General features: G+C 49.0%; 1 protein-coding gene across 1 annotated transcript in view; it reads right to left on the bottom strand.

Annotated features, from left to right (window-relative positions):
* Positions 1-13,965, bottom strand: part of CDHR2 (cadherin related family member 2) — a 36,122-nt gene extending 22,157 nt beyond the window's left edge. Inside the window, exons 1-3 of the mRNA XM_055325878.1 lie at positions 13,881-13,965; positions 4,411-4,467; positions 4,075-4,146 (exon numbers count right to left, since the gene is read on the bottom strand). Of these exons, the coding sequence (XP_055181853.1) occupies positions 4,075-4,146; positions 4,411-4,462 (124 nt within the window). The 5' untranslated portion in view covers positions 4,463-4,467; positions 13,881-13,965. The remainder of the gene's footprint in view (positions 1-4,074; positions 4,147-4,410; positions 4,468-13,880) is intronic.
* Between the last annotated feature and the right edge of the window lie 1,155 nt (positions 13,966-15,120).

The following is a 15,120-nucleotide window of genomic DNA, read 5'->3' as shown; positions in this document are numbered from 1 at the left end:
GGCCTAGAAAAAGAAATTAAATTTAACAAATCAATAAAAGCTACAAAAATAAAAGACATATATTAGGTCCCTATATGTGAAGAATTATATGTTTGTCACTAAACTAAAACTGGTATTTAAAACACCATAATTGGGATCCCTGGGTGGCACAGCGGTTTGGCGCCTGCCTTTGGCCCAGGGCGCGATCCTGGAGACCCGGGATCGAATCCCACATCGGGCTCCCGGTGCATGGAGCCTGCTTCTCCCTCTGCCTGTGTCTCTGCCTCTCTCTCTCTCTCTGTGACTATCATAAATAAATAAAAAATTTTTAAAAATAAAAAAATAAAAATAAATAAAACACCATAATTATAGGGCTCCTGGGTGGCTCCGTCAGTTAAGCGCCCACCTTCTGCCCAGGTCATGATCTCAGGGTCCTGGGATGGAGCCCAGCATGGGGCTCCCTGCTCAGCAGGGAGTCGCTTCTCCCTCTCTCTCTGCCCCTCCCTCCCCTCATGCTCTTTCTCTCAAATAAATACATAAAATCTTAAAATAAAAATTTTAAAAGCCAAAACACCATAAATAAATAAATAAATAAATAAATAAATAAATAAATAAATAAATAATAAATAAATGGATGGATGGATGGCACCAGGGACTGGTTTTATATATATATATATATATATATATATATATATATATATATATATATCCTGCCTAACATAGCAAAACTATTGTACAGTGTTAGTGTCAGGAAAAGAGGTCTTGTGTCAGGGAGAAAGGACAGGGAGTGACCAAAGAGACGAGAGAGGGGACCTGGGGGTGTTTGCAGCACCCTAACTCCTGATCAGTGATAGTTATCTGTGAGTTAATGCACTTTTCTGCACATATATTATACCTCAAAATAGAAAGTCTAAATGACAAAGTTTTAAAAAATCTGACTGAAAATGCTTTCCCATTGTAAAAGAGCTGTAGAAATTATCTCAGGTAGAAGAAAATCACCCTTTGGTTTATGAAAGGACCCCCCCACCAAAAGAGAGCCCAGAGAGGAGTCTGTGGTTATAAAAGATCCTTTGGTCTGGACCAGAGGGGGGGGGGGGCTGTTCTAAACAATGAAGTGGGGATGCCTGGGTGGCTCAATGGTTGAGCACCTGCCTTTGGCTCAGGGTGTGGTTCTGGAGTCTCTGGATCGAGTCCCACATGGGGCTCCCTGCATGGAGCCTGCTTCTCCCTCTGCCTATGTCTCTGCCTCTCTCTTTCTGTGTCTGTCATGAATAAGTAAATAAATCTTTAAAAAATAATAAATAAAATAAACAATGAAGTAATCAGTTTTCTGTTTCCTGGGGGTTGCAGAGGGCAGCATGTGTCAGAGCCCCAGGGCTGGGGAGGCGAGGAGACATGCAGGGGTTGGGTGACCTGACCAGGCCCAGAGTGGACACTCTCCAGTGACAACAGTGAGTATGGCTTCCTGACTCATGCTACCATCTCCTCCCTTCTCCTCAGATCTTCAGTAAAGCCTGGAGCTGGCTGGATGGCACCAGCGACTGGCCAGGGAGAGGGAGGAAAGAACAAAGGGTGAACCTCAACCTTGAAAAAAACATCCACAGGAGGAGCCTCTGAAACTAGTATGAGAACTCAAGCTGTTTTATTTAGATATCAAAGGCTTACCCCGGAGAATGAGATCTTGAGGGCCTTTGAGTTATAAAATTTGTGACGTTCGTTTGACTTTTGTGTGTGTGTTTTATCTATGACCAAACAGCTATGAAAATATATGTAAATATCATTAACATATATACATTACTTCTCTTTTGGACAAAGAACATTTATAGATACCAAATAGTTTGACTTCAGCCCAGTCTTCCAGGGTGCTCATCTCAGTGTAATGAGACCATCACCTCCCTCATCCTGGGCATTAAATCTTTATTAATATAACCCTAAACAGATTTTTGCTGTCCTGGCAACCACACCCAAATGTATGTGGTCTTTGTGCCTACAAAGTCTATCCCCCATCCTTTCCTCACATACTCCAGTCTGGGATTCTGAATCCCAGGGCCAACTCTGGGTTTCACTGTCTTTGATTCAGTCTCTTGTGTCTTCTGGTAGCTTTAGCTATCTGAGATCCTAATTCCGATGCTACGACAAAGACTGTGGATTGTCCCCTAATATTCACACCCTTCCTTTCTCTCAGAGCCAGAGAACTTCAGATTTTGAGCTGGGCACATGGCCAACCAAAATAAAGACCTCATTTCCCAGGTCTCCTTGCAGCTAGGTGTGGATAGGTGGCTAAGTTCTGGCCGATGAGAAGTGAGCGAAAAGAGCAGTGTGTAAAATCTGGAGCCTATCATTATGAGAAAGGGCCAAGCCTGAGGGGCCCCTTTCTCCTCTAGCTGGCTGGAATAGGGTGTGACATGAGCCTTCTCGGACCACGTGGATGAGGGCCACAGCCTAGGGAAGGGCAGAGCCTGTAGATGGAAGGAGAATGCCAGACACCAAAAGTGTAGAGCAGGGAACAGTCTAATGGAACAGAGCCCCAGAGAGCCCTGGACTTGTTGATACAGATGGCTATATGAGAGAATGATCAGCCTTGGCCTTGTTTATACCTTTGTTATTTGGGGTCTGTAATGCTCAGCCAAGCCTGTATCCCAATGAATAGAGTCTTTTTTTTTTTCTTTAGAGTCATCTTTTGTTTCTGATTCCCCAACCCATATCCTGCCTGCTAAGAATTAGGAATTCAGTCCCTGTGGCTTCCAACAAAACGATGTTTCCAAATCTCATTCCCTTTTGTACACTACCACAATCTTTACCATATCCAGTGTCTCATTATTTATGATCCTTCTTTTAATTGACTTATCGTTTCATGTAAATCCATTTATTTTAAAAGCAAGTTTTAGGAGTACCTGGGTGGTTCAGTCACTTAAACATCTGACTCTTGGTTTCAGCTCAGGTCATGATCTCAGGTTAGTGGATCAAACACCACTTTGGGCTCTGCATTTGGTGTAGAGTCTGCTTGAGGTTCTTTCTCTCCCTCTCCCCACTTGCATTCTCCCCCCCTCTCTCCTTCTCTCTCTCTCTCTCAAATAAATAAATAAATAAATAAATAAATAAATAAATCTTTCTTTAAAAATAAAATAAAATAGGGATCCCTGGGTGGCGCAGCGGTTTGGTGCCTGCCTTTGGCCCAGGGCGCAATCCTGGAGACCCGGGATCGAGTTCCACGTCGGGCTCCCGGTGCATGGAGCCTGCTTCTCCCTCTGCCTGTGTCTCTGCCTCTCTCTCTCTCTGTGTGTGTGACTATCATAAAAAAAAAAAATTAAAAAAAAATAGAAGCAAGCTTTAGATTGTGGCTGTAAATAGAAATCCATTTCACTTGCCATAGATAGAAAGTAGCTCTATAAACAAAGGCAATTAAAGTAAAGCACTGAGGGGCAGCCCTGGTGGCTTAGCAGTTTAGTGCTGCCTGCAGCCCAGGGTGTGATCCTGGAGACCCAGGATCGAGTCCCACGTTGGGCTCCCTGCATGGAGCCTGCTTCTCCCTCTGCCTGTGTCTCTGCCTCTCTTTTTCTGTATGTCTCTCATGAATAAATAAATAAAATCTTTAAAATAAATTTAAAATAAATAAATAAATAAATAAATAAATAAATAAATAAATAAATAAAGTGAAGCACTGTTATTAACTTCTGGCAAGAAGTGTGTAAAAGTCTTTGAGCCAGAAACCTACTCCCTGTTTAGAAGGGAGAAAAGCTGGGGGTGGAGGAAATTTAGCAAGAGGTGGAAGGTGGAAGGTGAGAGGTGGAAGAGAAAGAATGGTCTCAGGTGGATCCTCTCTCCTCTGGGTATCAGAAACAACAGCAAGAGATGGGATGGGTAACAGAAGGAATGTTCTCATGGGGTATCTTGGTTACTTGACACTGTGTGAGGGCCTTGACACAAAAACTGAAGAGGAGAAAACAAACTTCTAGAAAAAATTCCCTTCAGGCCACCTTTGCCCCATGATGAGCCATGGAAATGCAAGGATGGGAAGCCAGCCCATAAGGGAGTCCCTGGGGCCCTCTTTGGGTAGGGGCTTGGCACAGTCTGTGCACAGGGATGGTTACTCACCCACTGGTAGGTCCTCAGGCAAATTCACTCTTGTCATGTTTCCAGAGAATGTCGGGGCCACATTGGCTTCCACTGTAGGAACATAGACCACTGGAACACCTAGATGCCCCTACAAAGCTTACTCCCCACCTACCCTAATGGGAGCCCACACCAGTCCCAACCTTCAGCCTAGCTCACCCGCCTGGGGTCCTCCCTAGACCTCCCCAGGGCAGCCAAGCATGGAGCTGGGTCATGGGAACTGGGGGTTTGCTAATGAAGCAGTGCCCCTCTCTTCTGGAGGGCCTGCCAAGGATCTCCACATTAGTACTACTCTGGTAGGGGAGGGGAGGCACCCACCAGATACCACGAGGGTAAGAAGCAGGAGGCAGGATAGCCACGGCCACGCCATTATGTCTGAAAAGACCAAGGGAAGACGCATCAGTAAAGGGGCAACTATACTTAGGCCTCCCTCCCTTTGGTGGGAGGGTCTGAGCCAGGCTTGCCCACCACTACCCTTCCAGGGTCCCTATCACCTGCTGCCACTCTCCAGATGTTCCAGGGTGGAGGAATAAAGTTAGAGGGGGACCCCAGAGGGGTGGGCAAGGTAGCTGAGCGTGGTCTAGAATTCCAGCTTGAGAATGACCCAAACTTGGCTCTAGAATTCAGGGTCCTTGTGTAGCAGGTACTGCTCTAAGCATGTTATATGCATAATCTTGATATCCCTGCAACTATGAGGTGGCTGAGAGAAGAAAGGGCTTTCCTGAGGCACACAGGGAATCTATGACAAGACCGTGCTCTGAACACGAGTTTTGGATTCCAGAATTCATTCCCCCAACCATGACTCTACCCTGCCTATGTGAAGTGTCTAAGCTAATAGCATCCTTCACAATCAGGTCCCCAAAGAGGGACAGTGACTTAACCAGGACAATCCAGAGGCTCTATGGGTAGACAGGGTCCTTTGTCCTACTTGCTGACACATCTAATAGCTGCCTTTGCCACCTTTCCCAAAGTGTGCTCCATGGAACACTGGCCCTGTGAGATGCTCCACAGCAGGAGGGTTACCTGGTCAGGTCAGTTTGGGAAGGACTCCAAAGCTATGGGAGAACCAAGAGGAAATGACCCCAATCTCTGGCTGATTCCAAAAAATGGGGTCCTCCAAGGGGGAGAGAAAGAGATAGCAGAGTAAAAATGACTTCCAGAGCTGAACCTTGACAATGAAACATCAAAACCCAGAAGTCTTCTCCCTCATGCCACCTTCCCCTCCTCCCAAGTTCCTGCCTCAGGGATGTACCCATTTGCTCAGGTCACCCTTGGCTCTCCTTTTCTGGAGTGCCCTGGCATTTCCCTCCATCCCACAGTAGCCACACTCACGGCCACCTTCCCCCATCCCCTGGCTCAGCCCCCCCTCCAGGCCTCCCTCCCTTGGGTCTTTAAACCAGTTCACTTAGCCCAAGTAATCCTTCCTCAACCCCTCTGATGACCTCCCTCCTCTGTTTAAAGCCCTTTGATGGCTCCCCATTGCCCGAGCCCAAACTCCATAAAAGGGCTTCCATAGACCATCCACACCTGACACCACCTCCCTCCCCAGCTTCATTATTTTTAAGATTTTATTTATTTATTTATTCATGAGAGACACAGAGATAGAGAGGCAGAGACATAGAGGGATAAGCAGGCTCCTTGCAGGGAGCCCAATGCAGGACTTGATCCTGGACCCTGGAGATCACGTCCTGAGCCGAAGACAGATGCTCAATCATTAAGCCACCCAGGCATCCCCCCAGCTTCATTTCTAACTATGTCCATCTTCACCTCTCATGCCTCTCATGGCCATAAGAGGGTTGATAATTTTAAATATCCACTGACATTTCCTGGGCACCTGCTATGTGCTGGGTACCTGGATTCATTCATTCATTCTTTTAATAGGTATTTATGCACGTCTCCTAAAGGCTAGATCTTGTTCTCAGCATTGGGCGAATAATTGCAAGAAAAAGAGCCAAGGTGCTGCCTTCACTGAACTCAAGGCTTAGTGAATAAGATAGACCCTAGGGTGCCTGGGTGGCTCAGTTGGTTAAGTGTCTGCCTTTGGCTCTGGTCATGATCCTGGAATCCTGGGACTGAGCCCCGCATTGGGCTCAGCGGGGAATTTGCTTCCCTCTGCCCCTCACCCCACTCTTGCTCTCTCTCTCTCTCTCTCTCAAACAAATAAAATATTTTTTTGGGAAAAAGACAGACTCTAAGCAAGTAAATGAAGTGCTGACTGCTTGCTGCATTCATGCTATGAAGAAAGGGAATGTGGCCATTGTAGGAGCATAAAAGAGGTGCTACTTCAGGCAGTATGGCAGATAAAAAGGGCTACAAACCTTTTGACTCTACTCCCAAGAAGAGATGAAGACTATGTCTGCCCCCCTTGAATCTGGTACATTCATTACGTTTTCATTCTATTTATGAGGTTTTTAACATCTCAGGGCGCCTTGCCAACCTTCCCCAGGCAAGCTGATTCCCAGAGATGGCAGATGACTTGCCTGCAAACACTCCTTTCCTGTACAAACCAACCAATCCAGAGCCCACACTCCAACTCCCTCCTTCATCTAACTCATACACCAAGTCATTATTCTCCCTGCCCTGAGTCACCCCAGAGCCAAGCACTGGACAACTAAGGACGACCCCTATAGCCTGCCAAAATTATTCCAACTATTCAATCCTAAGCTTGCTCCACTGCCTGACCTGCAGCCTCCTTCCTACCTTCCTTCCCATGGAAAATGCTTTAAGGCTCTGGGTCACGCTTTCTCCTCTCTCCTCCCACGTCCTGACCGAATGCTTCCCCGTGTGGCCCTACATGGCATGGCAGGCCCTCTCCTCTAATAAAAATCTTTCAATGGCCTTAGCTTTTCAATGTCATTACACAGTCATCTCCATAAATTAAAAATCCCACTGGTTTTATGATTAAGACATCTGGGCAGGCCCCATGACTGACTGATAGAATATGGCTCCAGTGATGCCATGCCAGTTTCCAGGCTCTGGCCCAAAGATACTGGCAGTTTCCCCTTCTAGTCTCTTGGAACACTCTCTCTTGGAACTCAGCAGCCATGCTACAAGAAAGCCCCAGCACTCTCTTGAAAAGACTCATGACCCTGGCCAACAGCCCAACTGAGCTCCCAGTGAACAGCCAACATCCACCCAACCATGTGAGGGAGCTGTGTGCATAAACCATCCCAAAAAGGATGTTCTACCCCCCCAACGAGCCATCTGGTCTAAGCCCTGCCCGAATGGTAGATTTCTAATATAATAAATGACTGTTGCTGTTTGCCAGTAAGTCTTGGGGTGGTTTGTTACACAGCAGTGAATAATGGAAATGCATAGGGCAGAGTCTCTGAGGAAGTGACACGTCTGAAGGACAAGAAAAGGACAATCTGTGAGGAGTGGAAGAGAAAGCTCCCTATTCAGCATGGAGGAATCAGCATTCATCTCCACTTGAAACACCACTAAAACGATGGTAGATTATAGAAGTTTGAAAGAAAAAAAGAAAGAATTGAAAGATGAACAACTTATCAAGCTAATGATAGTTAAAACCAGAGTAGGGGGTACCTGGGTGGTTCAGTTGGGTAAGTGTCCAACTCTTGTTTTAGGTTTGGGTCATGATCTCAGGGTTCTGGATAGAGCCTTACATCGGGCTCCCTGCCCAGTGTAGCATATGCTTGTCTCCCTCTCCCTCTGCCCCACCTGTGCTCGCTTGCTCACTTTCTCTCTCTCTCTAAAATAAATTTTAAAAATAAATTAAATAAATTTTAATAAATAAATAAATAAATAAATAAATAAATAAATAAATAAACAAATAACCAGAGTAGGGATGGCACCCACAGGTTCCAGCTCAAAAGCCCAGCAAGGCCAAGGATTGAAGGTTCTAGAAGTTCCTGGAAACAGAGGTGCAGGGTGGCCTAAAAGCGGGAAAATTGGTTGAAAGTTTGCATATGAAGCCATTGGACTCCCAGACACCATTCCCCCCATCCATGCAGTGAGGGAGCTGACACCCCACCCTCCCACACACACTAGAAAATATACTTAGAGCCTCCTTTCTGGAGAGGCTGAATCAGAAAGATCTGTCCCCGGGGCACTAGGCCTGGTAGAGGTGGGGCACCACAACAAAACAGGTGGCTAAGTGAAAGACTGCACACCAAATGGTGACCCTCTCAGCCCCTACCCCCATCTCCGTCCCAAAAGCACTGGCAGATGATGATAGAGCACTTCCTCCAACCACCAGAAATGAAAAACAAAGAAAATGGACCCATTCAAGAGAAAAAAACCTACAGATTCTGAAATGTGGGGCATCCATTGGGTCACATTATGACGTGGCCTCCAAAAGAAAAGTTCCCCCACAACCCAGGGACCCCACTGGACTTAGAGCCTTGTTCTTAGTCATGAACAAGGACCATCAGACATTGAAGGGAAGACAGATGCCATAGCATGCTGGAGATGCTAATGAAAACTGCCATAGCTATAAGAATTTTACAAGCTGGTTGGCATTATATTTGTGGCTTGAAATCAGCCAGGGTGGAAGTATTTACACCATGGAAATTGGCAAATACAAAAACAAATTGTAGAAACCTGTACACCAGTGATGGACACTGAAAAATCCAAGCCAAATCAAACAAAAATAATGGGAAAAGGAAACTCAGAAGCTAATTGTTATTATAAATCTTGTAGTATTATTTAAATTTTTAAAATTCAGTACCCAGGGGGTACTTCCACTGGCTCAGTTGGTGGAGCATGAGATTCTTGATATGGGGATTGTGAGTTGGAGCCGCACGTTGGGTGTAGAGAGTACTTAAAAATAAAATCTTTGAAAAAAAATTCAGTTCCATACTACACTACTAAAGCAAGCACTGTTATAAGGTTGCTCCAGGTTGCCCGGTCAACATGAGAGAATGGCACCTGGTCACCTAAGAACTGGGTGTGTTCTAGGAATTGGAAAGAGGAGCCCTGTGGCTGGAGCAAAGGGAGAGAAGGGCAGGGAGGGAAACAGGGATAGGGAAGCAGACAGAGGCAGCCGGTACCTGACCCTGTAAGACTCGGTGTGGATGGTCTGCTGTATTCTAAGGAAAATAGAGGGGTCATTTCGAGGTTTTAACCAGGGGAGTGACAGAGACTAAGAGGCAAGAATAGAGAGATATTTTGGAGGCAGGACATTTGAAATTCACGTAATTTAACCTCTGTGGCAACCCATTTTGCAGACAAAGAAACAGACTCAAAGGAGCTCACAGCTACAAGTGAGGGGGTCTCTCCCATGCACAGAGGGAAGAGTGCAACCTTCACCTTCTGCCAGGGCTCCAGGAGGAGGGGAAAAACCCAGTTCAGCTGTGAACCCCAAACCTTCAAAATATTTGTCCTTTCTGACCTGGTAACCCAACAAACCTAAAATAAGGAAGCTCTTTCAGCAGCAAATTGCTCATCACGAGTGGTTATTTATGATCATGGAAAATGGAAGTAACTAAGCGTGGAAACACCAAGGAATGGTCAAGAAAGATGTCACCAACATCTCAATGGAATACCTCAATGGACTGCCTAAGTGGGGGCTGTTAAGCCTTATGGCAGTGAGCACCAATGCTACCACATAAGGAAGATCTACTCTGTGCCAGACACTGAGCTGGGCACTACTTGACACGAGAACACTCACGATAGGCACCGCTATATCCACTTTACAGATGGGGAAACTAAAGGTCAGAGACGCAAATTGCTTATAGACCCTCAAGAGAAGCAACAGAGGCTCTTTGGGCAATTCGCGCCCTCCTCTGAGCCCATTTCCTCATTTGTAAGATGGGACTGACAACCCTAAGGAGTCATAAGGGGTTGGAGGAATGAATGAGAATAGACCCTGCCAGCTCAGCACTCAGCACACACAAGGTGCTCAGCAAATGCAAATCCCTTCCTTCTGCCTATTGTGGGGTCATCTTCACCTTATGACTGCTACTCCCAGTCCTCCGTGAGAAACAGGTGGCCGTGCTGTGGAGGGTGCTGGCTTGATGTGGCTGAGGTCAAATGTAGTGACTGAGGCAGTCCTGGAGCTAGTCATGGAGGTGGGGTTGGAACCAGGACATCAGTTTGCCTGGGGGTAGGGATAACAGTGGGGATGGAAGCAATGATGGTGGTGGTGGTGATGAGGTGGGGACGGATGCACTTGTAACATTTGTGATGATGAGGGTGGAGAGGCAGATGGAGCTGGTGGCAGCCCATGGGGGGAGGGGTGGCAGCGGCAAGCGTGCAGCAGCCCCACAGGTGGAGTTGGACACTGGTGATGGTGGTAGGCTGCTGGCATCCACCACGTGGCAAAATCCCGGGCACATTTACACTGGCTGGATGTAGCTAGCCCTGACTTCCCCTTGCTGTGCAATCTTGGACCTCACCCCTCACCTCTTCTGTTCTCCTGCCTCCTCTCCTTCAGAGGTGACTCAGCAGCCACAGGACAATTAGTGAGTAAGTATGTAGCCACAGGCATGCAACATGTGCTTTTCACCATGACAAAGTACAATTGGGAAAAGAGGAAACTCCTGCCCTGGGGACCCACTCCTCCTAGGGAAGGAAGCTGGCAAGGATGGGCCATATGCTATGCCTGGCAGTTTGTACCCTGTGCCATTCACCTCAGCACATCACAATCCAGGAGCAGAAGGGACATCATCCAGTCAGTAATGAGATCAGAACCCAAAGCAGGAAGTCTGTGCTCTCTCTTTCCCAGCTTCTGGTTTTCTCTTCCTCATCAGCCAGACTTCCCCCAGACACTGCAGGGCTCCCAAGGACAAGGTAGAGGGAGAGCACCCTTCACTGGTAGCTTCATCCTCCAGGGTCACTGAGGTCCCCTTCCTATAGCCAGCTACACTTATCGCTCGTGGAAGCTTCTTTCAACTTCCCCTCCCATTCTCAAGGGGCCTCAAGAAGCCTTCTGATCCTTACTCAGAGCAACAGCAATGACCCTCTACACCAGAGTAAGGCATACCCAAAGTCTCGCCTCTGCATCTGGTCCAGACCATCCCTCCAGAAGGGAGAGGTGGCTATCAACCTCCTTTACATCAGAGTTTCAAGGAGGATGAGGCTCCTGCCAATGTCTCCAAGCCAGCTGGGGGCAAAGTTGGATGCCACCCCTCTGACTCCCATCCCACCCAGTCCAGTGCTCTTTCTGGCCTCCACCCTGAGTTTCAGTCTTGGCCCCTTGTTAGAGACTTTTTACACACACGCACTCATTTGATCGTAATGAGGCCAAAGTTCTTTGGTCCAGAGTGTCATTTCTGGATTTGGTCATTTGAGAAAAATGCAAACAGGGCCCGTGTGAGCTGGAGAAGGAACAAGAATAAACCTCCCCCACTGGGCATGGCTACTCCCAAGCACAAACCTCTGCCATGGCTCTGGCTGGCTGCAGGGATACACTTCCTGCCCCTGGGCCCCGCAGGCTAAGTCCTCATGGGTCCTAGGTTTCTCTTCCCAACAAGCTGCTCCCCTTCCCTGTCCTGTGGTCCAGTGGCACTAAATGCCCCTGTTCTCAGTCCACACCCTCTATTTTCCTCCCCCCAGGCATTTGCATGTGCTGCCCCCTGCACCCAGAACCCTTTCCCTTGTCTGCATATATGCAAATTCTCTATCCTCTAAGGCCTGGTCAGGTGCCCTGCCACTCTTTATGCTTTGGTGGGCCGTCTTCTGGCCTCTAAGTTCCTGGTCTCCCAGCAGGGGCAGGGGACAGAGCAATTGCAAATGAACAAGACTTGAATGGAGTTGCCTATGGTCTGGGACTGGGGAAAGGCCTTCACGGTGCCCTGGCCAATCCACCCCGGGCTTCTGCTACACCATCTGCCCAGGTCCTCTGCTACACCAGGTAGCCTGGGCTCAAAGGAGGCAGTCTCTCCTCAGCCCCAATATCATGCAGCCACATGCAGAGGCTCTTCTTTCCTCTTTTCCATCTCTCAGGTTGCCTTCTAAAAAATAGGACTCTATACATTCTAGAAATTCTAGCTTCCTTCCTCCCACACTTTCCTTACTCTCAAAAAGTTGCTTAGAAAAGGGGCAAAAAAGGGCACAGAGGTGAATGAGAGTGCTTCTCAACCTTTGCTGGCTGCATGATACATGCAGGGCCCCAGGGAGGCCCCTCTGGCTGGAAGGAGGCTCCCTCGCCCTGGCCCTGGAAGCACTGGATCCTTGGCCCCAGTGGGAGGAGGCACCAGCCACAGGTCCCAACAGTCCAGGGCTCTCAGACTATCTCCCAGACTGGGAGTAAGGATACTAGATGTGCCCAAGGCCTCCAGAAGGACCAGAGAGGAAAGTGTCCCTCATCACCCACAGGCCACCCAAGAGCTAACTTGCCCACCACGGCCACTACCACCTCCAGCTCACCACATACTTTCACTTCCGCTCTTTACTTCTCACAGCTGTGCTCTAGCTGTAGGAATTATTGTCCCAGGGTCCAGGTGAGAAAACTGAGGCTCAGAGTAGCTCAAAGAGTGATATCCAAGAGCAAGGGACACAGTGTTAGATCCAGACTAGCTTTAAATCCAGGAGTCCCTAGGGATGCCTGGGTGGCTTAGCAGTTGAGTATCTGCCTTTGGCTCAGGGCATGATCCTGAATCCCGGGATCGAGTCCCACATAGGGCTTCTTGCATGGAGCCTGCTTCTTCCTCTGCCTGTGTCTCTGCTGCTCTGTGTATCTCTCATGAATAAATAATTAAATCTTTAAAAATTAAAAAAAAAAATCCAGGAATCCCTGGAGTCCCTGGGCAAGCCTTCGTCTGGGCTCCAATCGACTCCATGGGCAAATGCTGGCCCATCCAGGGAGCACTGGTGCAAGGCTGTGGACCCCAAGGGCACCGGGCTCCCTGCCATGGGGCGCCTCCAGTGTTCATCACCCTGACTGCTTCAACGGCAGACAGATAATGGAGTCAAAGGGTCCTGGTTTGCAATCCAGAATCACACTTACTCACTGTGCTCTATGGCCCCAGCACCCCACTCCCCAGGCAAGCCCTTCAGTGTCCTTGCTAAGAAATGGGGTGAGGTTAAGAACCATAGAGTCCCCACAGAGTCCACACACAGGTTTCCATCAGTTGGATCCCACTGTTCCCTGAGCCCGAGCTGGGCATCTGGTGCCCCAGCCCCGCAGTGCCTGCCTAGGCCTACCCTGCCCATGGCTCTCTGCTGAGTCTCCACCTGGCACCCAAGTCTGGAATGAGCCAGAGCTGAGGGCCAGCCCCCAGTCCAGACACTTCCTAGCGCTGGCTGAGGTGGCACTCAAATCCATGGTGGACCAGAGGTCTGGCTCTGCTTCAGGGCTCCCCAGCTCCCTTCCCATGCTGTGACCGCCCTGATTCTACAGATATGGAAACCAAGGTCCAAAAGAGCTACAGAACCCCACAAAGCCAGGATGGAGCTAAGATCTGAACCCAAGCATTTGAGCTCAGGGCCCCATTCTTTGTCCTTGTTCTGGGAGAAAGCCCAGTCACTCTGTCTTTACCCCCTTGAGCTTCTTGTGAGAGAGGCCCAGGCAGGCTACCGTGCTTGCTTGAGGGAACTGCCTCCCTTCTGTCCTATGAAGAAAACTCTCTGTGTCCAAATGACCCCAGGACTTGGAAGGGAGGGGAGCCGTCAGAATCTGGGAATCGTACCAGCCCCGCACTGAGAGGAAACAGGCCTCACTGTCAGACTGGGAAGCTGCTCCAGATCCACCCAACCCAGTACCGGCACTCCCACCCAGCTGGGTGGGACCCCCAGAGCCCACCTCAGCCCTTACAACCCCACTAGGTCCCTACCACTGGCCAGAAGTCTCCTGAGCCCCTGCTGCAGCCAGGCTGGGCAGTCCCTACCTGTGCCCCAGAGGGGCTGTGGAGGCGGTGGATAGGCGCCAGCGGGCACCTTCTGGGGCCTGTGACAGCGCAGCAGCCAGCAGACTTTGGCACCATCTCCTCCTCCCCTGAGCAATCATTAACCCTGCCAGAGACCACACCCCCCAGGATGGTAAGGATGGGACTGACTCCTCGACAGGCTCAGGCTCGGACCATGGCTAGCGAGGGGGCAAGAGGGCAGGACTGAGGTGACACGGAATGGGAGGCTCCAGCCACGGGAGAAAAGGCCTGGCAGAGCCTGAGCCCAGAGGACCTGCAGGAGGTGGGCAGGGTAACAGTCAAAAAGTGACACCTAGGAGCCCCATCCCCTCCCAGCTAGAAGAGGCCTCAGTGACAGGAAGCCTGTGGAGAAGGCGAGAGAGTAGTTAGGGGAGGAGAGGGATCAAAAGTGGAGGGTTCAGAGGCATCTGTGAGGTTTTCAGAGAAGAGGGAGGGCAACCATGAGCTTGAATAATGCACTCTCCTGCCTATTGTTGCTAATATTCCCGTTCACTGAGCCCCTCAGGAGGTATCTCCCCTCCCCCAGAGGCTCATCCACCCCCTGGCTGGCTTTGTTTTTTTTTTTTTTAAGATTTTATTTCTTTATTTAACAGAGAGAGAGAGAGAGAGAGCAAGCACAAGGAGGCAGTGGCAGGCAGAGGCAGAGGGAAAAGCAGGCTCCCTGCTCAGCAGGGAGCCTGATGTGGGGCTTGAACCCAGGACCTTGGGATCATGACCTGAGCCAAAGGCACATGCTTAACTCCCTGAGCCACCCTGGGTTTAAATACCATCCAGGTGCTGTGGGCTCCCAGCAGGGTCTGAGCCCCCAGATCCCTCTCTGGCCACTGGCCCAACCATCCCTGTGTTGATCTGGGAGAAAGAAGACCCCCAGTATGAGGTCACCAGCCATTCCTTGGTGGCCCTCTCCTCATGGGCAAGGACAGTGCCCAACTCAATAGATATAGATTAGATGTTACTATATGTCAGGCACTTTATTAGGTATGTTTGTTCCCTACCCCCACCTACAGATGATCAAAGTACATATGCTTTGCGTACACCCATGTTCATAACATCCTTATTCACATTAGCTAAAACATGGAAACAACCCAGTGTCCACTGACAGATGAATGGATGGACAAAATGTGGTGTGTACACACAATGGAGTGTTATTCAGCCTTAAAAAGGAAGGAATTTATCACACATGCCACAACATGGATGAGCC

This window comes from Nyctereutes procyonoides, unplaced genomic scaffold (genome assembly GCF_905146905.1).
Source record: "Nyctereutes procyonoides isolate TBG_1078 unplaced genomic scaffold, NYPRO_anot_genome, whole genome shotgun sequence".
In the NCBI taxonomy this organism is placed as follows: Eukaryota; Metazoa; Chordata; class Mammalia; order Carnivora; family Canidae; genus Nyctereutes; species Nyctereutes procyonoides.
The sequence above is the reverse complement of the archived record's forward strand: the minus strand, read 5'-3'. Positions and strand labels throughout refer to the sequence as shown.